The 25,991-nt window shown below is 45.7% G+C and overlaps 1 protein-coding gene across 1 annotated transcript in view; it reads right to left on the bottom strand.

Moving 5' to 3' along the window:
- Positions 1–13,964, bottom strand: part of LOC138372659 (uncharacterized) — a 65,272-nt gene extending 51,308 nt beyond the window's left edge. Inside the window, exons 1-6 of the mRNA XM_069338161.1 lie at positions 13,710–13,964; positions 10,917–10,926; positions 9,518–9,741; positions 8,892–9,027; positions 5,999–6,141; positions 1,791–2,013 (exon numbers count right to left, since the gene is read on the bottom strand). Of these exons, the coding sequence (XP_069194262.1) occupies positions 1,791–2,013; positions 5,999–6,141; positions 8,892–9,027; positions 9,518–9,741; positions 10,917–10,926; positions 13,710–13,964 (991 nt within the window). The remainder of the gene's footprint in view (positions 1–1,790; positions 2,014–5,998; positions 6,142–8,891; positions 9,028–9,517; positions 9,742–10,916; positions 10,927–13,709) is intronic.
- Between the last annotated feature and the right edge of the window lie 12,027 nt (positions 13,965–25,991).

Below are 25,991 nucleotides of genomic sequence, written 5' to 3'. Positions count from 1 at the left end.
TGGGCATGAAGGTGATGATAGTGAAGGCTGTTGTGACTACAGTCATCGTATTATGATGTTGACAGCTGTGACTACAGTCAATGTATTATGATGTTGACAACTGTAACTACAGTCATTGTATTATGATGTTGACAGCTGTGACTACAGTCATTGTATTATGATGTTGACAGCTGTGACTACAGTCATTGTAATATGATGTTGACAGCTGTGACTACAGTCATTGTATTATGATGTTGACAACTGTAACTACAGTCATTGTATTATGATGTTGACAGCTGTGACTACAGTCATTGTATTATGATGTTGACAGCTGTGACTACAGTCATTGTATTATGATGTTGACAGCTGTGACTACAGTCATCGTATTATGATGTTGACAGCTGTGACTACAGTCATTGTATTATGATGTTGACAACTGTAACTACAGTCATTGTATTATGATGTTGACAGCTGTGACTACAGTCATTGTATTATGATGTTGACAGCTGTGACTACAGTCATTGTAATATGATGTTGACAGCTGTGACTACAGTCATTGTATTATGATGTTGACAGCTGTGACTACAGTCATTGTATTATGATGTTGACAGCTGTGACTACAGTCATTGTATTATGATGTTGACAGCTGTGACTACAGTCATTGTATTATGATGTTGACAGCTTTGACTACAGTCATTGTATTATGATGTTGACAGCTGTGACTACAGTCATTGTATTATGATGTTGACAGCTGTGAGTACAGTCATTGTATTATGATGTTGACAGCTGTGACTACAGTCATTGTATTATGATGTTGACAGCTGTGACTACAGTCACTGTATTATGATGTTGACAGCTGTGACTACAGTCATTGTATTATGATGTTGACAGCTGTGACTACAGTCATTGTATTATGATGTTGACAACTGTGACTACAGTCATTGTATTATGATGTTGAAAGCTGTGACTACAGTCATTGTATTATGATGTTGACAGCTGTGAGTACAGTCATTGTATTATGATGTTGACAGCTGTGACTACAGTCATTGTATTATGATGTTGACAGCTGTGAGTACAGTCATTGTATTATGATGTTGACAGCTGTGACTACAGTCATTGTATTATGATGTTGACAGCTGTGACTACAGTCATTGTATTATGATGTTGACAGCTGTGACTACAGTCATTGTATTATGATGTTGACAGCTGCGACTACAGTCATTGTATTATGATGTTGACAGCTGTGACTACAGTCATTGTATTAACATAATGTTTACGGCACTAATGATGGAAATATTGCTCATAAAAATTATCTAAACTTACACAAGGCTTAAATTTCCTACAGAAAACAATTGAAACTCACCAAAACAGACTCCAGTGACAGCAAAGTTAGCTAAAGTAACAGTGGAACTACCTCCAATCACAGTGAAACTACCTCTTAACCAAAGTAAAACCACCACTAATCACAGTAAAACATTTTCTTAGGATTAATCTATGAATTAATCATAGTAAAACAGCTTCTAATCATTAAAATACAACTTTAATCACAGTAAAGCAACCTCCAATCGCAATGTATCTACGACCAATCACACTACACAATACATTCAATACCAGGTGAAAACCCCATCAGAGCTCCATCCATCAACCCTCGTCAACCTATTCAATCCCTCTGAGCTAGCCTCCACCCGTCCAGTGGACTACCCTCCACACCTCTCCTCTGGACCAAAGCACACACACACACACACTCTCCTCCCATACCCACCCTGGCAACCCATACCCACCCTGGGAACCCATACCCACCTCTCACCCACCTGCGGAGCCGTACGGATGGTTGAAGGCGGCGCTGGATGCTGGGTCGAGATAAATATCTTTGGATGCTGTGGTGGAGTGGCCGGCCACAGCTGCCCGACATGTGACCTGGGTCATGTTGTTGTGGAAGTACTCTGGGGCCATCCAGCGGAGGCCCAGAGTGCTCGTCACTCTCCCTCGGTGGTCCTCGAAGTCTGCATACTTCACCACGTTGAGATCTCTCACCTGAGGTAGGGAGGTAGGGAGGGAGGAGTGAGGAAGGGATGGGTCAGGGGAGGGACAGGAGGAGAGGGAAGGGGGTCATGGAGGGATAGAAGGGAGAGTGGGAAGGTTAAGAGGATCAATGGGATGGAGAGACATAATGTTATAAAGTGTATAAGCACATGATTTACTCATTTACATATATTATTCACACTTGTTGCAAACACACACACACACACACACACACACACACACACACACACACACACACACACACACACAGGCAGGCACACAGGCACCATAACAATGGGAGGACCAAGAATAGTAGTAGCAGTAATATACAACCCTCCACCAAATGACAGGAGACCCAGTCAAGAGTATGAAAACAACAACAAGGCAGTTAACACTATAATTGAGAGGGCAGCCTCTGCTGCCTGTAGAAATAGATCCCACCTGCTCATCATGGGCGACTTCAATCACGGAAAGATTGACTGGGAGAACAAGGAACCGCATGGAGGCGAGGATACGTGGAGAGCCAAACTATTGGAGGTAGTGACAAGCAACTTTTTAACCCAGCATGTCGGAGAACCCACAAGGATGAGAGGAAATGACGAACCAGCAAGACTCGACCTAGTCTTCACTCTGAACGACTCCGACATAAGAGAAATCGGTTTTGAGGACCCAGTAGGAATGAGCGACCACAGTGTACTGGTGTTTGAGTACTTGATTGAAGAAGGGTTATTGAACTCGAGGAGGGATACCGAAACCAAAAGGTTAGCATACCGAAAGGGAAACTATGAGGGGATAAGAAAATTCCTAACAGATATAGCATGGGAAACAGAGCTCAGGGGAAAGACGGCCCAAGATATGATGGATTACATCACGCAGAAGTGCAAGGACGCAGCAAACAAGTTTGTCCCAGTCCAAAAGGAAAACAGAGAAATTAAGATGAGAAACCCATGGTTTAATCAAAGATGTAGGCTAGCTAAGCAGCAAAGTAAAAGGGCATGGAGAAACTATAGGAATAACAGGACACTGGAGAGCAGAGAAAGATACCAGAATGCCAGGAATGAATATGTCAGGATGAGAAGAGAGGCAGAAAGACAATACGAAAATGACATCGCAAGCAAGGCAAAGACTCAGCCTAAATTGTTGCATAGCCACATTAGGAGAAAAACAACAGTAAAGGAACAGGTTATGAGACTAAGGATAGGGGCGGAAGGATTCACTACAAATGACAAGGAAGTGTGTGAGGAATTGAATAAGAAATTCCAGGAGGTCTTCACCTTAGAACAAGGAGAAATTCCAGAGGTAAGTGAGGGAATAGCTAACCAGGAACCACTGGAAGAGTTTGAGATTACCAGTGGGGAAGTAAGGAAGTGTTTACTAGAGTTGGACGTGACGAAGGCTATAGGCCCAGATGGAATCTCCCCTTGGGTTCTAAAGGAAGGAGCAAGAGAACTGAGCCTACCACTCTCCATAGTGTATAACAAATCACTGGCAACAGGGGAACTGCCAGATATTTGGAAAGCAGCTAACGTAGTCCCGATATACAAGAAAGGGGATAGACAGGAGGCACTCAACTACAGGCCAGTGTCCCTAACCTGCATACCATGCAAGCTGATGGAGAAGATTGTGCGAAAAAAACTAGTGGAGCATCTGGAGCGAAGGAACTTTGTAACACAGCATCAACATGGGTTCAGGGATGGCAGGTCCTGCCTCACAGGGTTACTTGAATTCTACGACCAGGCAAGAAAAATAAGGCAAGAAAGAGAAGGGTGGGCAGACTGCATATTTTTGGATTGTCAGAAAGCCTTTGATACAGTACCACACAAGAGGCTAATGCGAAAGTTGGAGATGCAGGCTGGAGTGAGAGGGAAGGTACTCCGGTGGATAGAGGAATACCTAAGCAACAGGAGACAACGAGTCTGTGTGAGGGGTGAGGCCTCAGATTGGCGAGACGTCACAAGTGGAGTCCCGCAGGGGTCAGTCCTTGGACCTATACTGTTTCTGGTATATGTAAATGATCTCCCAGAGGGTATAGATTCGTTCCTCTCAATGTTTGCCGACGATGCAAAAATTATGAGGAGGATTGAAACAGAGGATGATAGTAGGAGGCTACAAGATGACCTGGATAGACTGAGTGAATGGTCCAACAAATGGCTGTTGAAGTTCAACCCGAGTAAATGCAAAGTAATGAAACTAGGCAGTGGAAACAGGAGGCCAGGCACAGGATACAGAATAGGAGATGAAGTACTTAATGAAACAGACAGAGAGAAAGATCTAGGAGTTGATATCACACCAAACCTGTCTCCTGAAGCCCACATAAAGAGAATAACGTCTGCGGCATATGCGAGGCTGGCTAACATCAGAACGGCGTTCAGGAACCTGTGTAAGGAATCATTCAGAATCTTGTACACCACATATGTAAGACCAATCCTGGAGTATGCGGCCCCAGCATGGAGCCCGTACCTTGTCAAGCACAAGACGAAGCTGGAAAAAGTCCAAAGGTATGCTACTAGACTAGTCCCAGAACTAAGAGGCATGAGTTATGAGGAAAGGCTGCGGGAAATGCACCTCACGACACTGGAAGACAGAAGAGTAAGGGGGGACATGATCACAACCTACAAAATCCTCAGGGGAATCGACCGGGTAAACAAGGATGAACTATTCAACACTGGTGGGACGCGAACAAGGGGACACAGATGGAAGCTGAGTACCCAAATGAGCCACAGAGACGTTAGAAAGAACTTTTTCAGTGTCAGAGTAGTTAGTAAATGGAATGCATTAGGAAGTGATGTGGTGGAGGCTGACTCCATACACAGTTTCAAATGTAGATATGATAGAGCCCAATAGGCTCAGGAATCTGTACACCAGTTGATTGACGGTTGAGAGGCGGGACCAAAGAGCCAGAGCTCAACCCCCGCAAGCACAATTAGGTGAGTACAATTAGGTGAGTACACAGTCCTTCCATAATACATTTACTCAACAGACTCACATTATGTGTCTCTCATCATCCACACACAGGTACTCACCTATGAGTAAATCACAGGGAAGGGGCTGAGTAACGCTTTAAAACTGCTATGTTTACTCACCGTGAAGAGGATGAGTAACACATAACACTCAATCTCCAAATGGATAACAACCGGAATTCAATATCGAATCGCTCAATGCGGTTTACATTTCCCCATCCATTCACCACAACCATGGCCGCCAACTCACCACAACCATGGCCGCCAACTCACCACAACCATGGCCGCCAACTCACCACAACCATGGCCGCCAACTCACCACAACCATGGCCGCCAACTCACCACAACCATGGCCGCCAACTCACCACAACCATGACCCGCCAACTCACCACAACCATGACCCGCCAACTCATCACAACCATGACCCGCCAACTCACCACAACCATGACCCGCCAACTCATCACAACCATGGCCGCCAACTCACCACAACCATGACCCGCCAACTCACCACAACCATGGCCGCCAACTCACCACAACCATGGCCGCCAACTCACCACAATCATGACCCGCCAACTCACCACAACCATGGCCCACCAACTCACCACAATCATGACCCGCCAACTCACCACAACCATGACCCGCCAACTCACCACAACCATGGCCCGCCAACTCACCACAACCATGGCCGCCAACTCACCACAACCATGGCCCGCCAACTCACCACAACCATGGCCGCCAACTCACCACAATCATGACCCGCCAACTCACCACAACCATGGCCCACCAACTCACCACAACCATGGCCCGCCAACTCACCACAACCATGGCCGCCAACTCACCACAACCATGACCCGCCAACTCACCACAACCATGGCCCGCCAACTCACCACAACCATGGCCGCCAACTCACCACAACCATGGCCAGCAACTCACCACAACCATGGCCGCCAACTCACCACAACCATGGCCCACCAACTCACCACAACCATGGCCCGCCAACTCACCACAACCATGGCCGCCAACTCACCACAACTCACCGGTCTTCCGTTGATCTCCCACATAATGTGAGCTCTGGGCTTGGCGCCTCTAGCCATGCAGTTAATCTGGATAGTTTCACCCGCACGGTAGGTGGGCGGGTCGGGGTCGGCCCAGGAGTGTACCTCCACAGTCTTCGGCGGCACTGGGGATGGATGGGTGAAGGGGATAGGTAGTTAGAAGGCCTTTCTGCATGAATGGTTTAAGATTTAAGGGGTCAGCCATATGGCTCGGTAAGATAATTTAAGGCTAGGTGGCTATACAGCAAGGTTTTTAAACTGTCATTCCTGATGGTTTAGGTAAGATTTCAGTGGCACTCTTGGTGATTAGGTGGGCGCTAACGAGGCCCTTTTGGTATTTGATTAATTTGCGAAATGAATTTGCTAAAATATCTTAATAAACGGAGAGGCTACACACAGTAGTTATCATGAAATGCTGGTTGTATTATCTAGATCACTGAGCTATAATCATGGGAGATTACACAACAGGGGGATGAATAATAATGCTAGTTTATTCATTTAGGTGTAACTAGATGTTCATGCCCCCCCCCAAACAAAAATCATTCATAAAGGTTTCAAGGTAAGGGTTATGAATGGGAAATTAATCCCGGAGTGGAATATCTCTGTTACACAGAGATTTTGACCATGTCGTAGCTCAGTCGATTAAGGCAGCGTCTGGGATGATCTCGGACGTAAGTTCGAATCCTCGTCACGGCCCTTGTGGATTTGTTCATTGTGATGTATCTCCGTGTTTGGGTGTACTGTGTGTGTGCTGTTGCTCGTTTTGTTATTATGGAGTCAGAGGTTAATTGATGAACTATTCTGTACCTTCCTACAGTGGCCCTTTCAACGCCTCTCGCACCCTTTTCTCTATCGCTTCACACCCATCTCTACACCCAATGGACCTTTTTTGTCCTACACTCACACACACACCCTTCTCTCTCTCTACACCCATACACCCTTCTCACACTTTACACCCCCCTTTCTCCAGCGTCGCCTCTCCCCCCCTCACCATATCCCTCTCACCTGTATAATCCTCCTCATCCCTCTCTTTCAGTATCAACGTTGTGAAAATTTAAAAAAAAAATATGTTCTGAACATTATATCGTAGAATATATCCCATATTGGCTAACTTCCGCCTTCGCCCCCTCCCCCGTGGGTTGAAATATGCTGAACTCTGTAAATATCATCTGAATACTTGAAGACTTGATATACTGAAGCTGTACCCAAGATTTACCATGTAATTTGAAATGCAATTACAGCTTGAACTTGTAAAAGAACATCTATTGCTCTCTGTGGTTGAGAGTCCCAAAGTGCACTAATTCTGTCTATGGATTAAAGATAAAAATAATATAGGCTGGTTAGTATTATTTCTGAAGTGTCCTTTTTATAATCCTGCCCTAAATTACCATTTATGGTTGAGAGCTCATTAACCCGCAACACTTGAAGTAGTGAAGCAGGTTTTCAGCTCCGTCCTTAGAGGGCAAAACGAAAGCACTTGCCCTCTAAGTGCTATTGTAAGAGTATGAACACGTCAGTTGTTAATAAACTAATCTATCAATCAATCAATATCTCTCTCTCTGTCTCTCTCTCTCAGTCTTTTGTCAGTTTACACCTCTCTTTCACACCCCAGCTCATATACCCCACGGGCTCTACCCCTCACCTTACACGTACATACCTCACTCTATATACCTCTATAACTCCCACTCTTATACCTGTATTCCCCTTGCCCCCCCCCCCCCACTCATGTAATCCCCCTCCCTCTCCCCCAATCTCTGCCACTACAAATTTACACTCACATACTCCCCTCTCCACTACTGCACACATTAATCTCTTTATTCCTACGTGGTTCTGTGGTTCTAATCCTAAACATTTATCCTTCTCTGAAGTAACGACATGTTTTTTCTCTTTCTTTAATACACATTCGACTCTTTCTCTGATACTCTCCACTCTTTCTGATACACTCAACTCTCTGACACACTTCACTCTCTCTCACTGACACACACCAAGCTCTCTCCGATACATTTCATTCTCTCACCAACTGCTCACTCCACTATCTCTCTGACACACTCCACTCTGTCTCTGACACACTCCACTCTCTCCCCGACACACTCCACTCTCCCAACACTCGCTCACACTTTCCTTTGTTTACTGCACGTCAGTCATCTTCCTCACGCCCTTCTCTCTGCCTAACTCCTCCCCGTCTCCCAGAGCGACAAAGACAGACAGACAGAGACAGACAGACAGACGGCCGGATCAGTAACACCATTATAAACAGACGTACAGACCGACTTCCATAAACACGTAGAAACAGGGGAGCCAAGCCTAACGATAGCCATAGCACAGAGTGGCCTGCCCTGAGTGCCAATCTACCAGCTTAAATGAACAATGCCAACTATGTATGTGAGTGCCAAGGTCGGTGCCGAGCCGGACTCTGGAATTGGCCAGTTCCCGGCCGTATAGGGGCTTCTCGTCCCTCGGTCATTTTGCTGTATTGGGTCGTTCCAGTGGGACACAGACTGAGGCTGCTTGACTGTGTGGGGCCGGGTTGGTATTAATTCAGTTTCCTTCTTTTGATAGGGGGGAAGCGGTCACCTTTAGTAATTGCATTTTATGTTGCAATGTTAGAGAAGAGGGCCAAGTTGGCTTATTTTGTGCCATATTGTCTTAAATTGAGAGATTTTGTTCTCAAGATACTGTTATACAACAGTGTTCCCATTGGTCATGTGGGTATTTTGCAGTATATAATTGTTAAAGTATATAATTCTACTTTAACACGTTTTGTCGTGTGCGCCATATTTCTTGTTTCATTTGTTTTAATATACTGTCCCTTCCATTATATCATCACCTTTCCCATCCCTATATCCCCCTCCCCTTTCCATCCCCCATCACTCACCTATGACATTCATGACCTTGGTCTCGACGGCTGTCCTGAAGGATGGACCCTCACCCATCACTTCGCACTTGAAGACCCCTGAAGTGTCTTCAGATACATTCTTGAGTACAACTGACTCCCGCGTCGACTCCTCCTTCTAGTGAGACAGAGAGAGAGAGAATGTGAAAGACAGTATATCTAAATTATTGACAAACAAACATGTGCCTTATCTATTAAGCATATTCAATTTCTGTATATAAATACATGACCTGATATCAAGGAAAACATTGGGAACAGAATAATAATAGCGATATTGAGTGTTATCAAAACACTAAATATTAGTTTCGTGAAAGCGATCCCCGCAAGCAATGGAATGAGATCAGATCTCGTTATCTAACAATATATAAGATTCTGAGTATTTTCTTAACTTATTGGTTGATTATAGGGGTGTAGTCGCCTTATGTGGTCGATATGTGATGGTTTATAAGGAGTGTCGTCGTTTTAATGGAGGATGATAGGGAGTTTCTAGACAGCATGGTTGTAAGACAGCATGGCTGCCAGCCAACATGGTTACAAGAATCATGGTTGTCAGCCAGCATGGTTACAAGACAACATGGTTGGCAAGACAGCAAAGTTGCACTACTCACTTTCACCTGTATACCGCGAAAGGTGAAGGCATGTTTGGGGTCGTAGTTGGTGCCCTTGTAGGTGTAGAACTGGTCCTTGCCCCGCCACCAGTTGACGGTGTAGAGGTTGTGTCCGCTGCCGTGCAGCTTGAAGCGACAGGTGAGGGTGACGTCGTCTCCATCTCTGGGCGACTCAGGCACCTCCAGCTCCGTGATCTCCACCGTCTTGTCGTATGGTCTCACCTCTACAGGATTACAGGTGAGTTTTAGAGAGCGTTGAGCTGTCTAGGTGCAGTGTTGGTTGGCTCTAGTTACGTGTGCGTGTGTGTCAGGGTGTGTGTGTGGGTGGGTGTACTGGATGGATTTCGCTACAGTAGATTAGACAGATCAGAGCCTCATTCGTATCCTACCCGTGCCATCAATGCTCTCCCCTGCATTGATGGCACGGGTTGTGAAACTGTTTCTGCTCCGAAAGAGATTCGAAAACGTGATTTTCGGTTTCGTATCGATGGTTCATCGCTTGCCCATGGCGCCCTCTCTACACTCCCCCCCCCTCGTTCTCTCTCTCTCTCTCTCTCTCTCTCTCTCTCTCTCTGATTTATTACTCTCCCTCACATTAATCTTGGCTGTCGTAGCACATCCTCTATGAAGAAACACACAGAAGTACTGAAGAGTCTACGAGGAAGACATCTCTTATAAAGTGAAATTTGTCAACTCGAATGTTTACTTAAATTTTAATTTTAAGATATCATGACGCGTCGTTGGAAGGACACCTGTACACACCTGTGGAAGGACACCTGTACACACCTGTGGAAGGACACCTGTACACACCTGTGGAAGAACACCTGTACACACCTGTGGAAGACCACATGTACACACCTGTGAAAGCTCAGATCAGGGAGTGTGTGTGTGGGTGTGCGTGAATGTGTGTACTCACCTAGTTGTGCTTGCGGGGGGATTGAGCTTCAGCTCTTTGGTCCTGCCTCTCAACTGTCACTCAACCGATGTACATATTCCTGAGCCTAGGAAGAAATTTGAGTAGAAATGAAAGCTGGTTTTCTTATCAAGTTACTCCCAGAGGTAAATAGCAGCCGGTGGAGAGAGGGGATAATAAGATCACCCAATCCATTGACTCGCCAGACGCAGTAATGCCTAACTTGACAGACTGACGCTAACGACACTGCCCCCCCCCCCCCGAAGCTGTTGCAAACCTTCTGACAGAGACCAAATGAAACAAACATGAAATAAAATACAATTATTCCCCCATCATCCCCACTCCCCCCCCCCCCCCCGGGCCACCCCTTGAGATATTATGATAACATATCCCCTCTCCCTCAGGGGATAGGTTATCATAATGTTAAGTTATATTGTGATTTTCGGTCCAAGTGAGCGTTTTAGTCTTGCCAGCATGTCGTCTGACCTGACCTGACCTGAAGGTGCAGAAGAAAATCTGAAGTTTGTGTTACAAATTTTATAAATCACTCGACGGAGAAGCGATCACCGTCTCAGATGTGTGTGTGTGTGTGTGTGTAAATCTGATCCGGCACTCAGTTTCTGTATGATGGATTTTCTCCTCTGTATAAATTACACGAGGACCCTGCTTGGTCTCTCTCTCTCTCTCTCTCTCTCTCTCTCTCTCTCTCTCTCTCTCTCTCTCTCTCTCTCTCTCTCTCTCTCTCTCTCTCTCTCTCTCTCTCTCTCTCAACGCCAGAAAACCAGAAAATTCCGCGTTCGTTATGAATCCATTGAGTGGATCAGAATTTATTGTTGAAGCAAATTCCAGTTTGATTACTTGAATGAAGACAGTTATATTTTCAGAAAGAATTCGAACTTTGTGTTCCTGAATTTCTTTTAAGATATATACTTTGTGAAAATATTATCCTTCTTGGAGTAAATAAAGTACTCACTGAGTTCGCAGCAGTCGTTTGTAATCCAACCCGTCCTCCTAATAGGTCACATTTTGACGAACACTCTACCTACGGCCAAAAATTGTCGTACTAGATACTGGTAGCGGCTCGCGAAATGGACGTACTGTCTCGTTTTCTGTTTTGGTTCCTCTGGTAGGTTAGGATAAGGGGGCACTTTAGTACCACAGTTTTTTTTGACGTTGAGAAAGTGTTTAGAAGGAAAGCCACAATCGACTTGAGAATGGTAAAGGACGGACCGAAACGTCGTCGTCCCTTCACTTTAGTCCTCTCTGTCATCTCTTCCATCCTGCCTCCCTCCCTTCTCCCTATCCTCCACTTTCCCTTATCCTCACTCCTTTCCTGTTACCTATTTACCGTCCTCATCTACCCACGCCTATGCCCTTTCCCACTACCCTCCTCTTCCCCACCACCCATCTCCCTTTCCCCAATCTTGGCTTCCCGAATCTTACCTTCCCTCCCCTCCCCCCACAGACACCTCCTTTAACTTCTTCCCCCCCCCCCTACTTTCCCCACTACCCCTCACTTTCCCACCAATCTTACCTCACCCCCTTTCTCACAATGTACCCCCCTCCCTTACTGTTCCATTACCCCTTGTGCCCATCCCCCACTAACCCCCCCTGACTCTTTCCCCTCTCCCCCCTGCCCTGCCCTCCCCCAATCCCCCCTACCCATCTCCCCCCTCCCCCCCTGCTCAATAGCCACTCTATTTTTACTCTGGCCAAGGTGCTTAAGCCCCGATGTATGCTGGCAATAACTCATTGTGCTTGTTTCTCTCCCACCCCCTCCCATAGTGCTGTCCATGGGAGGGGGGATGGAAGAGGGATGATGCGCTGGAAGGGCTCAAGGAGGGAGGGAGGGGAGGGAGGGGAGGAGCTTCATAGGAGAGGGACTAATGGGGGGGGGGGTTGATGGGACGGTATTAAGATGAAGAGGACAGGAGATATGAAAGGAAGTGGTGGGATAGATAGATTGTGAGGGGATGGTAGGGTTCTGGATAGGTAGGGAGAGGAGAGGGTGAAGGGATGGGGACTGAGGGATGGGAGGGAGGGTAGGGAAAGGTGAGGGGTGTCTAATTAAATGGAGAAAAAGGGAGAGGAGGGAAGGGAGAGATTGGGTGTGAGAGGTGGGAGAGGGAAAAAGATGGAATGGAAGAAGGGTGGAAGAGGCGTGACAAAAAGAAGAGAGAATACCCAGGAAACAATGAATAAAAACATGAATTACGAAATGATGGAGAGCAACTACAAGAAAAAGAGAACAAACAGAAGAAAGTAATAGAGGAAGAAAGAAAGCGAGAAAGCAAGCATAGAGAGAGACACGTGATAAAAGAGGACAGAAAGTAGAGGGTTCAAGAGGTGAAATAGAGGGAAGGTGGAGAAGATAAAGGGCTAGAGGAAGGGAAGGGGGGTGAGATGGATAAAGATGATTGATGCGATAAGGGAGGGAGAGCGAAACGATGGGAAGGGAGAGCTTGCGGGAGAAAGAAGGAAAAAGGAAGAGAGAGAGAGAGAGAGAGAGAGAGAGAGAGAGAGAGAGAGAGAGAGAGAGAGAGAGAGAGAGAGAGAGAGAGAGAGAGAGAGAGAGAGAGAGAGAGAGAGAGAGAGAGAGAGAGAGAGAGAGAGAGAGAGAGAGAGAGAGAGAGAGAGAGAGAGATGAGATGCTGTACGATAACAGCTTTGAGTTTGTAGTTAAATAAGGAGAATCATATACCTCTCTATAAGAGAGACTATCTCTCTCTCTCTCTCTCTCTCTCTCTCTCTCTCTCTCTCTCTCTCTCTCTCTCTCTCTCTCTCTCTCTCTCTCTCTCTCTCTCTCTCTCTCTTCACTGGAATCTCTTACTCGCCTCTTCCTCCTCACCACCCCTCTTTTCTCATCTCCAAGAGGAGTAATAGAGGCGGGACCGGAAGACTGTGAGACGCATCAACCAAGAATTATTCATTACTGACACACTCGGCAGGGCCACGGCGACACCCTCTCCCACTGGTCCTCTCCCTCTCTCTCTCTCCCTCTCCCTCTCTCTTCTTCCCTCTCCCCTTCCATCCTTCTATCTACCCCGTACTCTCCCTCCTTTGTGTATGTCTCGAAGAACCTTCCAGGATCTCTTAAGTCCCTCTTCTTTAACTCCCTCTATCTCTTTCCCTGCCCTCTTCCTCTCTTTTCCATCTCTCTTTCTTCACTGTCTCCTCCTCCTCCTCTCTCTCTCTCCTCTACCCCCTTTTATACCCTTTGCCTCCTTCGCTTGCACGACGTGTGTTCCCCTTCTTGTTCTCCTCCTCTGTCTCCTATACCCCATATTTCTTCTGTTTGTGATGTTTCCAATATTGTGGCCACGAGGTGTTGCTGTTGATGTGTCCCTCTATTCCTTTTCCTCCTTTTTGTTCTGCCTCCTTCTCTTCTTCTTCCTCTTCCTCCTCTTCCTTCCTCTTCCTCCTTCTCTCCTCCTGCGAGGAGCCTCTCAAGCTGTGCTCAGTCACTGCTTCTCCTTTAAATGTTTTTTTTGTTGTTCTTGCTATTCCGTCTTTTATTACTTCTACTGATGTCATTGTTTTCGTTGTTTTGGCTTTATTTGTTGCTTTGGATTTATTTGTTATGTTTTCGTTGCTTTTTTACTTTATTTGTTGTTTGGGTTTTATTGCTTTGGTTTGATTTGTCTCTCTGTTTTTGTTATATGTTATTCCGTAATTTTTTTTGTTTTAGTTGGTTGCTGCTGTTGTATTTTCGGGTACAGTTGTTGTTATTGTTGTTGCTGTTGTTGCTGTTACACACACACACACACACACACACACACAAATAAAAAAAACATAATCAGTTGATTGACAGTTGAGAGGTGTGCCCAAAGAGCAGAGCTCAAGCCTCGCAAGCACAACTAGGTGAGTACAAGTAGGTGAAAACACACACACACACACACACACACACACACACACACACACACACACACACACACACACACACACACACACACACACACACACACACACAGGTTGGCCTGAGGAATTCAGGTTATATTGGTGTGTTTATTTTTATGGGTACGAAAGGGAGTTGAAAATTTGCACTATAGCATTCGTCCGTAACATTTTGATTCTGGCTTGTTTCTCTGTTTACCCAGTTATCCGCTTATATATATATATATATATATATATATATATATATATATATATATATATATATATATATATATATATATATATATATATATATATATATATATATATTTTGTTTCCTACTACGTTGAGTCATTGAGAATAATCCTAAAATCCATCAAAAGTTTCCACGAATTTTACGTATATATGATTTTATTTTTATATTTCCATTTTAGTTGTTGCTTCCTATGTCTACCATTCTCTCTACCTCTAATACACGTGAATTAAATTTAAACCTTCTCTTGTGTTCCTCTTCCTCTTTCTTTCTTAATATTTACACCTGTCCACACACTCTACTTCATGCATATTTGGGTTTAAGTCCAAACACACACAAGGAATATTCTCCTATATCCATGTGCTTTGTTATCCAAACGTCAAACATCCATTCGTGAATGATGTATTAGTCAGCCCCATCGACACCTTTCATCTACGAACATCGAACTCCCTTTCCCTCCCTCCCGAATCCCCTCTTGTCTAACCACTTGGGCTGGACGGTAGAGCGACGGTGTCGCTTCATGCAGGACGGCATTCAACCCCCCCCCCTCCCCGACTGTCCACAAGTGGTTGGGCACCATTCCTTCCTCCCGTTCCATCCCAAATCCTGGTCCTGATCCCTTCCAAATGCTATAAAGTCGTAATGGCTTGTCGCTTTCCCCTGAATAATCCCCTCCCAATCCTTCTTATTTCGACATCAAAATCGCCATCGGGCCAAATATAATGTACTATAAAACATAGCGGCTCACAATCACGTTTCCTACGCAAAAGGTCTTCCAACGGTTTCGGTCTGGTTGGGTTCTGCCAGCTTAGTACATCATTTTTTGTACGTTGTGACAACTGAAGAGTCCGGGCTGGGTCAGTCTACGACTGTGTGATACGACCCAAATACTTTTAATTAGTACACGGCTTCACAGGTGTTTAATTACGCTAAGGACTCAGTCTTTTGAAGATCTGTCACTGAATCCTCTTTTCAGTCCCATTAACCCATTTATTTCAACACCATAAAGCCTATTTCATTAAACCCCAGAAACCAATTTTTTTTCATTACTATCAACCTATTTCTTTAAAACCACATAACCCTTATTTCTTTAAACTACATATAATCCCCCCCCCCCATTTCTTTAAACTACATAACCCTTATTTCTTTAAACCAATAAACCCATTTCTTTCAACCCCTCCTATTAACCTATTTGTGCCTCTTTACCTTACTAAACCCCGCAGTTAGGAGAACTGAAAGAGATTGAAGGGAGATGGGAAGGGAAATGGACAAACATCCCATTATGAAGGGAAGGGAACTACGAGGAGAAATGGAATGGAAACGTGACATAACCATGATGGAAAGGGGCAGGAAATGGAAGGGAATGTGGCTCACTACAAGTGTGAGGGGAGGGGGGGGGGAGTCACTATAATTATTACCAGAAAATCTGAAAGTTCAGTGTAACCAAAAATGCGAAATATAACACGATATGTGGGCCAATATTTCCAATATGTGGGTCAATATATATATAACCCGATATGCAGGACAATATTCCTAATATGTGAGGCAATAATCCCAATATGTGGGGGGTACAATATTCCCAATATGTGAGGCAGCATGCCCCAAAATATGTGCCAATATTCCCAACATGTTTGCTAAAATCCTTAAAATGTGGATCAATATCACCAATATGTGAGCCAATATCCCCCCAGTATGTGGGATAACCTCGCCAATAGGCGAGCCAACATGTGCCCCACATAGGTGGGCCAACATATCCCAGTATGTTGGCCAATATTCCCCCTTACAGGAGGTAGCAATGGATAGGGCCACTATACCCCCCAGGCGCCAGGGATCTTGCAAACGCTGCCACAGGCTTCAAAGGCCTCTTCTAGGCTTGCCAGAGGCTCGAACCGGTGTCCATGAAATGAAGTTTATTCCTGCCCACTTCTCCATGGTCTCGTTTGGGGGACGCCCTGCCTCCTGGCGCGGAAAATGTCAAGAAAATGTGGCATGATTGCTCCTCGAATTGGTTTGCTTAGTACATACGTTGGTAAAATAGCGTGGCTCCCCTCTCCTGTGTACGGTGTGAGTGTGGAGCTGATTGGTAGGGGGAAGGAGAGGGGGAGGGATAGGAGGTAGTGATGGGGGGAGAGGTGTGAGAGAGAGAGAATGGGGGAAAAGAAGGGGGTTGGTGGGGTGTTATAACAATGGGAAGCCAATTAGTGTGGTCTAATAGGGGTGTTTGGAAGAAGACTAGAGAGGGGGGGCAAGGTCGGATGGGATACACACACACACACACACACACACACACACACACACACACACACACACACACACACACACACACACACAGACACACACACACACACACACACACACACACACACACACACACACAAGGTAAACACTGGCAAGATGCCTTACATAAAATATAGAAAACATCAAAGCATTGTTGCTAAGCTCAGTTTAGCTGGAGATAATTGTCTTGTGCACCTCTGTGGCATGTGAGTAGTGAGAGAGAGAGAAAGAGAGAGAGAGAGAGAGAGAGAGAGAGAGAGAGAGAGAGAGAGAGAGAGAGAGAGAGAGAGAGAGAGAGAGAGAGAGAGAGAGAGATAAAGAGAGAGAGAGCATCCCAGTCCACCCTTGCAACAAGTGAAGATAAATTTAACCTTTCACCATGTTGCATGGTGAGCAACATCACCATTACTACAGTTGACCGTCTCAGCACCTGTGCCATAACCCCCCCCCTCCCCCCCACTCTCCCCATTTCCCCACATTCCCCCTCCCCCCTCTCTCAGCCCACACTTCACTACACAACTTGATTCAGACGTGAGACTGAAACTGTTCCTTGAGACTGTTCCTTGAGATTGTTCCTTGAGATTGTTCCTTGAGACTTGATTGTTCCTCAAGGTGAAGGGACGACGATGTGTCGGTCCGTCCTGGACCATTCTCAAGACGATTGTCGACTTGAGAATGGTCCAGGACGGACCGAAACGTCGTCGTCCCTTCACCTTCTAGTGTGTGGTCTGGTCAACTATAATGTTTGGCATATTTATACCTAAGTTATGTTATGTTAGATGTTTTGGTTCTGTTGGCAATAATTTGTGTATCCAGAATTTGATAAAGTATATAAAGAGGAATAGATTATTCTCTCTCGTGTTAAAGGTCTATCTCAGTGATAAGATTCGTTAATGCTTCCGATTTGAGAACAATTACTTCCCTAACCTACAGAGACCGAAGCTGATATTAAACTCAGTCGCTCAGTGCTCCTATATACATGTATTCAAACACTTCACATTAATGTAAACACTACTGTAAGCTACCTTTGGATTCTCTCCTTTTGTTCCCTTAAATCAAAGGTTTTATCGGTTAATTGTAAGACTTTGATATGATACTAAACGCCTCCTGTCCCCTGGAGCCCTCACGGGCCTGCTTGACGGTGTAGTGACGTTTTAGAAACGATAATGTTTAAATGTTTAATATGTTTTTAAAACGTTTAATATATGTGCTGTGATTATCGGTGTACCTACAGTGCTTATTACCATGTAAGAGGGTTCACTTCCCACCTGGATTATGCCATCAGAATTACAGCCCCGCTCCTGTGCCGGGTAAGTCCCACTACGGGATCACCATAGCCCGTGCTGCTTGGAAGGTTTGATTCCCAGTTGCTGAGTCTAAAACGACAACAACCTTGGATTATCACCTCACCCGCACTGCTTATTACCGTCAAACACAGTACACCTTCCCTGACGACACCACACCTCCCCCTCCCTTGACACCCCCCTACCTTGACACCCCACTTCTCCCAACCCCTCCCCTGACACCCCCCTCTCCCTACACCCCCCCCTCTCACCCCTGATACACACCCTCCCTGATCCTACATGGTACACCCTCCCCTGGATATGTTTAGATCCATAATCCCTCTGAATTTTAAGAGTTCGCATAAACTTGATGTGGTTGAGTGTGTGTGTGTGTGTGTGTGTGTGTGTGTGTGTGTGTGTGTGTGTGTGTGTGTGTGTGTGTGTGTGTGTGTGTATACTTTTCAAGGTTGAGCTTCCGTTCATGGGACCATCTCCTAACCTTGCGTAGTAGCGTGTGCGTGTACTGTCCCATGTGCGTGTACAAGTGGTGGCGTGTGCGTGCGAAAATCTCCCTTAGTGTCCATATTAATCAGTGATTGGCTCTGTAATCACCAAGATAAAATTGGAGTTACTTCACGCTCCGCATGAGAGAGAGATTGTGAGAGAGAGAGAGAGAGAGAGAGAGAGAGAGAGAGAGAGAGAGAGAGAGAGAGAGAGAGAGAGAGAGAGAGCGTGAGAGAGAGAGAGAGAGAGAGAGAGAGAGAGAGAGAGAGAGAGAGAGAGAGAGAGAGTGTGAGAGAGAGAGAGAGAGAGAGAGAGAGAGAGAGAGAGAGAGAGAGAGAGTGAGAGAGAGAGAGAGAGAGAGAGAGAGAGAGAGAGAGAGAGCACTAGCCTCTAGGGGGGGGGGGGCGGGGGTCCAGAGCCCCAACAGGAGCTCATAGCAGTAAGTGTTCACTATTAGGACCATTTTGTCAGTCCCGCGGTACAGGTCGCCGCCCTTGTCATCAGGGACTTCTGGCAGTGTTTTGACTGATGACTTACTTGCGTGTCTCGTGTAAGTTTGTTTATGTAAGTTTAAGGCTTTACTAAGTAATATTTGGGTTATTGCTGTTTGTTATCATTGCTCCTGTAAAAATATAATTCAGATAATTGTATCATTATTGTTATTATAATTATTATTATCGTCGTAAATTGGTATTATTATTGTCGTCGAAATTGTTACTAAAATTTTAAGAACAAATGGTATTTGTTTCCTGTTTCATCAAACAGTTTTCACCATATCTGAGTGAGTTGGTCCGTTACTTTCTCTCGTTCTCTCCGTTATCTCTCTCTTAATTTGTCTGTCTCTCTGTAAGCAACAAAAAATAAACACACACATAATAGTAACAGGAATTGATAAAATCGATAGGGAAGATTTCCTGAGACCTGGAACTTTAAGAACAAGAGGTCATAGATTTAAACTAACGAAACACAGATGCCGAAGAAATATAAGAAAATTCACTTTCGCAAACAGAGTCGTAGACAGTTGGAACAAGTTAGGTGAGAAGGTGGTGGAGGCCAAGACCGTCAGTAGTTTCAAAGCGTTATATGACAAAGAGTGCTGGGAAGACGGGACACCACGAGCGTAGCTCTCATCCTGTAACTACACTTAGGTAATTACACACGGTGGAATTAATCTGGATGTTGATTACTGGTGTCAGCTGCCGATTGCCTCCTACGATCCAACTAATCACACACACTGACTATCGTAGGAGGCTTCGTATGCTTGAGGCTGTGTTCATTCAGGAGCTGACACCAGTAATCAACATCCAGATGAATTCGACTTCGAAGCATACAACTGTTTGATGGTCCTCCGATTGACCCAAAGGGAAGATGTAAGACCTGGTGGACAGCTAGAAGCCGGAGTCAGGCAACAATCATCCTCACACTATCCTTCGCCGCTCCATAGGATTAAGGGGGTTAGGTGAATCGTAGTTTGAGGTGTACTCTACACTTACAAGGAAAAATGTAGACATTTATAAGTGTCTAGTTACAGTCCTGTTCCTGTGCCAAGTAAGTCCACTACGGGCTCACCGTAGCCCGTGCTACTTGGAACGTTATGTTCCAAGTTGTTTAATCTAAAACAACAACAACCTTGTAAGCTCAGTATAGTGCAACAGTGTACTCCTGAAGATGTCACATTGATGACAAAAAGTCGAACTATTAAAATGGAGAGATTAAATGATCTAGTGTTTCTTCACCCTCCAGATGGTAGAAGATATTTGGGTAGAATGGACAATTGATGAGACTGCCAGAGTAGTCACATCAATCTCTCACACTGTAAACATTTCCCAAGAAATATTTAGTCATTAGCCCCAGCAGCTTGATGGCCTTGAAATGTCTAAATTAGAACAGGAGAAAAGCTGATTACTAATATTGTCTAATTCTGTGAGCTCTGGGGCCGGTGTGTTGACTTACAAGCCTTGTGCAGTTAGCCATTGGTGGTTTGTTGACGCTGTGGGGGAAGGTGTTGTGGGAGTGTGGGGGGAGGTGTTGTGGGAGTGTGGGGGGAGGTGTTGTGGGAGTGTGGGGGAAGGTGTTGTGGGAGTGTGGGGGAAGGTGTTGTGGGAGTGTGGGGGAGGTGTTGTGGGAGTGTGGGGGGAGGTGTTGTGGGAGTGTGGGGGGAGGTGTTGTGGGAGTGTGAGAGGAAGGTTTGTTAAGGTATTTTGAGTGTAGGAGTGTGTGTGGAGGGAAGGTGTTATGAGTGTGAGGAGGATGCATGGGCAGGTGTTGAGAGTGTGGTACAAGGTACTGGTGGTGTGGGGTATATGTGTGGAAGTGGTGCGGAGGGTTTAGACGTGTGGGGAAAGGTATTAGGAGTGGGAGGAACCTCACCAATGGTGTGATGGACTCATAAAAAGAAAACCCAGCAGCCTGTTATTTTTGCGAGCTGTTATAACATCAAGAACATCATAACAACACGATGAGTAGAGGTTGTGTCGGGATATCTCTGGTGGCGATCTGGCTGTGTATAGAAATTATATGTTTTTGTGGAGCATATGTTTTGCATTCTCAGGCGTCTTGAAAGAGAGATTTTTGTCTGGCTTATAAAGTGAGATCTTTGGGGAGGAGACTGACAGCTCCCAAGTGGTCTTGTGAAGGCATAGACAACATTAGTCCCCTTCAAGACGCTTAGCTGGTGTCGGAAGAGTTCTTAAACAAGTCCGAGGTCTTCATGTTGCAAGTAGATGATCAACTCTGTCTTCTTCTTGGTGTTAGGTTAGGTTCAGGCAATTTTGTATAAAATTTTTCTGAAGTTCGTGACAACTGGACAGGACGGGCTGAACCACCAACGCCGAAAAAAACAAAAAAAATATAATGATACAAAGACAATTCATCAAAGTTTAGACATCGGCGAAGCAATTCATCTCAAACAATCTTAAACCTACTGTTACCAACCAGCTGTCACTCATACATTCTACCATCTTGAAGACCACGAAGGAACATGTAGCACTTAGCCCCAACTACCATAAGAACATAGGAAGGAAGGAATCTGCAGAAGGCTCGCTATCTCAAGGGTCACTATGCTTCTCCTCAACCATCTTAACTTGAGCAATCGTATACATAACTAACTTATATTCATTTCAACCTTGCTTTGGAAAATGTTGACAGGATCAATGAAATGACTATCACAATGACAGACCATATATATATAAGTGAGAAAACAAATTTTGAGAATCATTGATCTGGTCCTTCTGTCGTATTCAATAACATCACACACACACACACACACACACACACACACACACACACACACACACACACACACACACACACACACACACACACACACACACGTTCACAGGGGCCTCGTAGCCTGGTGGATAGCGCGCAGGACTCGTAATTCTGTGGCGCGGGTTCGATTCCCGCACGAGGCAGAAACAAATGGGCAAAGTTTCTTTCACCCTAAGTGCCCTTGTTACCTAGCAGTAAATAGGTACCTGGGAGTTAGTCAGCTGTCACGGGCTACTTCCTGGGGTGTGTGTGTGTGGTGTGGGGAAAAAAAAAGTAGTTAGTAAGTTAGTAGTTAGTAAACAGTTGATTGACAGTTGAGAGGCGGGCCGAAAGAGCAAAGCTCAACCCCCGTAAAAACACAACTAGTACACACACACACACCCAACCTGCCCCATGCCCTGTCAGCCCCCCACTAAGTACCCACCTAGGGCACCCTCTCCCCACCCACCCCCCTCCTCCCACTCTCCCCTCTCACCAGGATCTCCCTTCTCCCCGATCCCTCAAGCCCTCCCTTTTCCCACATGTCTTCCCGTCTCTCCCACCCTCAAGCCCTCCCTTCTCCCCCGCCCCCTAAGCCCCCACTCTCCCCCACCCCACCTAAGTCTTCTCCTCTCCACCACTCCCCTAACCCCTCCCCTCTTTCTCACCTACCTCAGCCCTCCTTTTTCCCCCACGCCCTCCCCCCTTTTTGTCCCCCCAAGCCCCCCTCCCATCTCCCCTATCCCCCAAAGCCTCTCCTCCCCCCATGCTCCCCCAACCCTCCCTCTCCAACCCCCCCCCCCAATCCTCCCCCTCTCACTCTCCCCCAACCCTCCCCCTCTCACTCTCCCCCCCTACCCTCCCCCTCTTACCCACCCACTACCCTCCCCCTCTCCCCCCCCCCCCAGCCCTCCCTCCTCGACCAGTCTCCCCGTGCCAGATCCCACTCACCCCAGATCCCAAAGGTCCCCTCCCCCGCAGAGGAGAAGCAGAAGAGAGTCAGTTTCAGGGTGATGTACTCGAATATAGATGGGAAAACAAGCAAGATAAGTAAACTAAGGGAAAGAGCACAAGAAGTGAACTCAGATGTAATCGGACTCACTGAAACAAAACTCTCTGGAATCATAACGAATGCCGTGTTCCCCAGGAGACACATTAATAAGGAAAGAGAGGGAAGGTAGGGGAGGAGGTGGAGTGACCCTACTCATGAGAAGGGAATGGAGTTTTAAGGAGATGGCCATTCCGGGCTGTGAGGGGTTCAGAGACTACGTAGCAAGCATCATGACAATGAGAGGAACAAGAATAGTAGTAGCAGTAATATACAACCCTCCACCAAATAACAGAAGACCCAGTCAAGAGTATGAAAACAACAACATGGCAGTTAACACTATAATAGAGAGGGCAACCGCTGCTGCCTGTAGAAATAGATCCCACCTGCTCATCATGTGCGACTTCAATCACGGAAGGATTGACTGGGAGAACAAGGAACTGCATGGAGGCGAGGATACGTGGATAGCCAAACTATTGGAGGTGGTGACAAGAAACTTTTTAACCCAGCATGTCAGAGAACCCACAAGGATGACAGGCAATAACGAACCAGCGAGACTCGACCTAGTCTTCACTCTGAACGACTCCGACATAAGAGAAATCGGTTTTGAGGACCCAGTAGGAATGAGCGACCACAGTGTACTGGTGTTTGAGTTCCTGATTGAAGAAGGGTTATTGAACTCGAGGAGGGATACCGAAACCAAAAGGTTAGCATACCAAAAGGGAAACTATGAGGGGATAAGAAAATACCTAACAGATATAGCATGGGAAAGAGCTCAGGGGAAAGACGGCCCAAGATATGATGGATTACATCACGCAGAAGTGCAAAGACGCAGCAAACAAGTTTGTCCCAGTCCAAAAGGAAAACAGAAATGAAGATGAGAAACCCATGGTTTAATCAGAGATGTAGGCTAGCTAAGCAGCAAAGTAAAAGGGCATGGAGAAACTATAGGAATAACAGGACACTGAAGAGCAGAGAAAGATACCAGAATGCCAGGAATGAATATGTCAGGATGAGAAGAGAGGCAGAAAGACAACACGAAAATGACAGCGCAAGCAAGACAAAGACTCAGCTTAAATTGTTGCATAGCCACATCAGGAGAAAAACAACAGTAAAGGAACAGGTTATGAAATTAAGGATAGGGGCGGAAGGATTTATTACAAATGACAAGGAAGTGTGTGAGGAACTGAATATAAAATTCCAGGAGGTCTTCACCTTAGAGCAAGGAGAAATTCCAGAATAAGGGAGGGAATAGCTAACCAGGAACCACTGGAAGAATTTGAGATTACCAGCGGGGAAGTAAGGAAGTGTTTACTATTGTTGGATGTGACAAATGCTATAGGCCTAGATGGAATCCCCCCCTCTTGGATACTAAAGGAAGGAGCAAAAGAACTGTGCCTACCACTCTCCATAGTGTATAACAAATCACTGGCAACAGGGGAACTGTCAGATATTTGGAAAGCAGCTAAAGTAGTCCCGATATACAAGGGGATAGACAGGAGGCACTGAACTACAGGCCAGTGTCCCTAACCTGCATACCATGCAAGCTGATGGAGAAGATTGTACGAAGAAAGCTAGTGGAGCACCTGGAGCGAAAGAACTTTGTAACACAGCATCAACATGGATTCAGGGATGGCAGGTCCTGCCTCACAGGGTTACTTGAATTATACGACCAGGCAACAAATATAAGGCAAGAAAGAGAAGGGTGGGCAGACTGCATATTTTTGGATTGTCAGAAAGCCTTTGATACAGTGCCACACAAGAGGATAGTGAGAAAGCTGGAGATGCAGGCTGGAGTGAAAGGGAAGGTACTCCATTGGATAAAGGAGTACCTAAGCAACAGGAGACAACGAGTCTTTGTGAGGGGTGAGGTCTCAGATTGGCGAGACGTTACGAGTAGAGTCCCGCAGGGGTCAGTCCTTGGACCTATACTGTTTCTGGTATATTTAAATGATCTCCCAGAGGGTATAGGTTCGTTCCTCTCAATGTTTACCGACGATGCAAAAATTATGAGGAGGATTAAAACAGAAGATGATAGTAGGAGGCTACAAGATGACCTAGACAGACTGAGTGAATGGTCCAACAAATGGCTGCAGAAGTTCAACCCGAGTAAATGCAAAGTAATGAAACTAGGCAATGGAAACAGGAGGCCAGACACAGGATACAGAATAGGAGATGAAGTACTTAATGAAACAGACAGAGAGAAATATCTAGGAGTTGATATTACACCAAACCTGTCTCCTGAAGCCCACATAAAGAGAATAACGTCTGCGGCATATGCGAGGCTGGCTAACATCAGAACAGCGTTCAGAAACCTGTGTAAGGAATCATTCAGAATCTTGTACACCACATATGTTAGACCCATCCTGGAGTATGCGGCCCTAGCATGGAGCCCGTACCTAGTCAAGCACAAGACGAAGCTGGAAAAAGTCCAAAGGTGTGCTACTAGACTAGTCCCAGAACTAAGAGGCATGAGTTATGAGGAAAGGCTGCGGTAAATGCACCTTACGACACTGGAAGACAGAAGAGCAGGGGGAGACATGATCACAACCTTTCAAAATCCTCAGGGGAATCGACCGGGTAAATAAAGATAAACTATTCAACACTGGCGGGACTCAAACAAGGGGACACAGGTGGAAGCTGAGTACCCAAATGAGCCACAGAGACATTAGAAAGAACTTTTTCAGTGTCAGAGAAGTTAGTAAATGGAATGCACTAAGAAGTGATGTGGTGGAGGCTGACTCCATACACAGTTTGAAATGTAGATATGACAGAGCCCAGTAGGCTCAGGAATCTGTACATCAGTTGATTGACGGTTGAGAGGCGGGACCAAAGAGCCAGAGCTCAACCCCTGCAAACACAACAAGGTGAGTACAACTAGGTGTGTACACACACACACTACAGTGGCTATGTAGACAATCCATCCAATGGATCGTGAGCTTCTACTCCTAATATGCTAATTGATGGGTTGTATATCTGTATTTGCTTTACTTATTTGACAGGAGGATATATTTCCTACCTCCGTGATATAGCCACCAATTTGCTTTTGTGAGGGGCAACAATAACTTTGCCAA

This window comes from Procambarus clarkii, chromosome 39 (genome assembly GCF_040958095.1).
Source record: "Procambarus clarkii isolate CNS0578487 chromosome 39, FALCON_Pclarkii_2.0, whole genome shotgun sequence".
Classification (NCBI taxonomy): Eukaryota; Metazoa; Arthropoda; class Malacostraca; order Decapoda; family Cambaridae; genus Procambarus; species Procambarus clarkii.
This window is presented reverse-complemented; position numbering and strand designations above follow the sequence as displayed.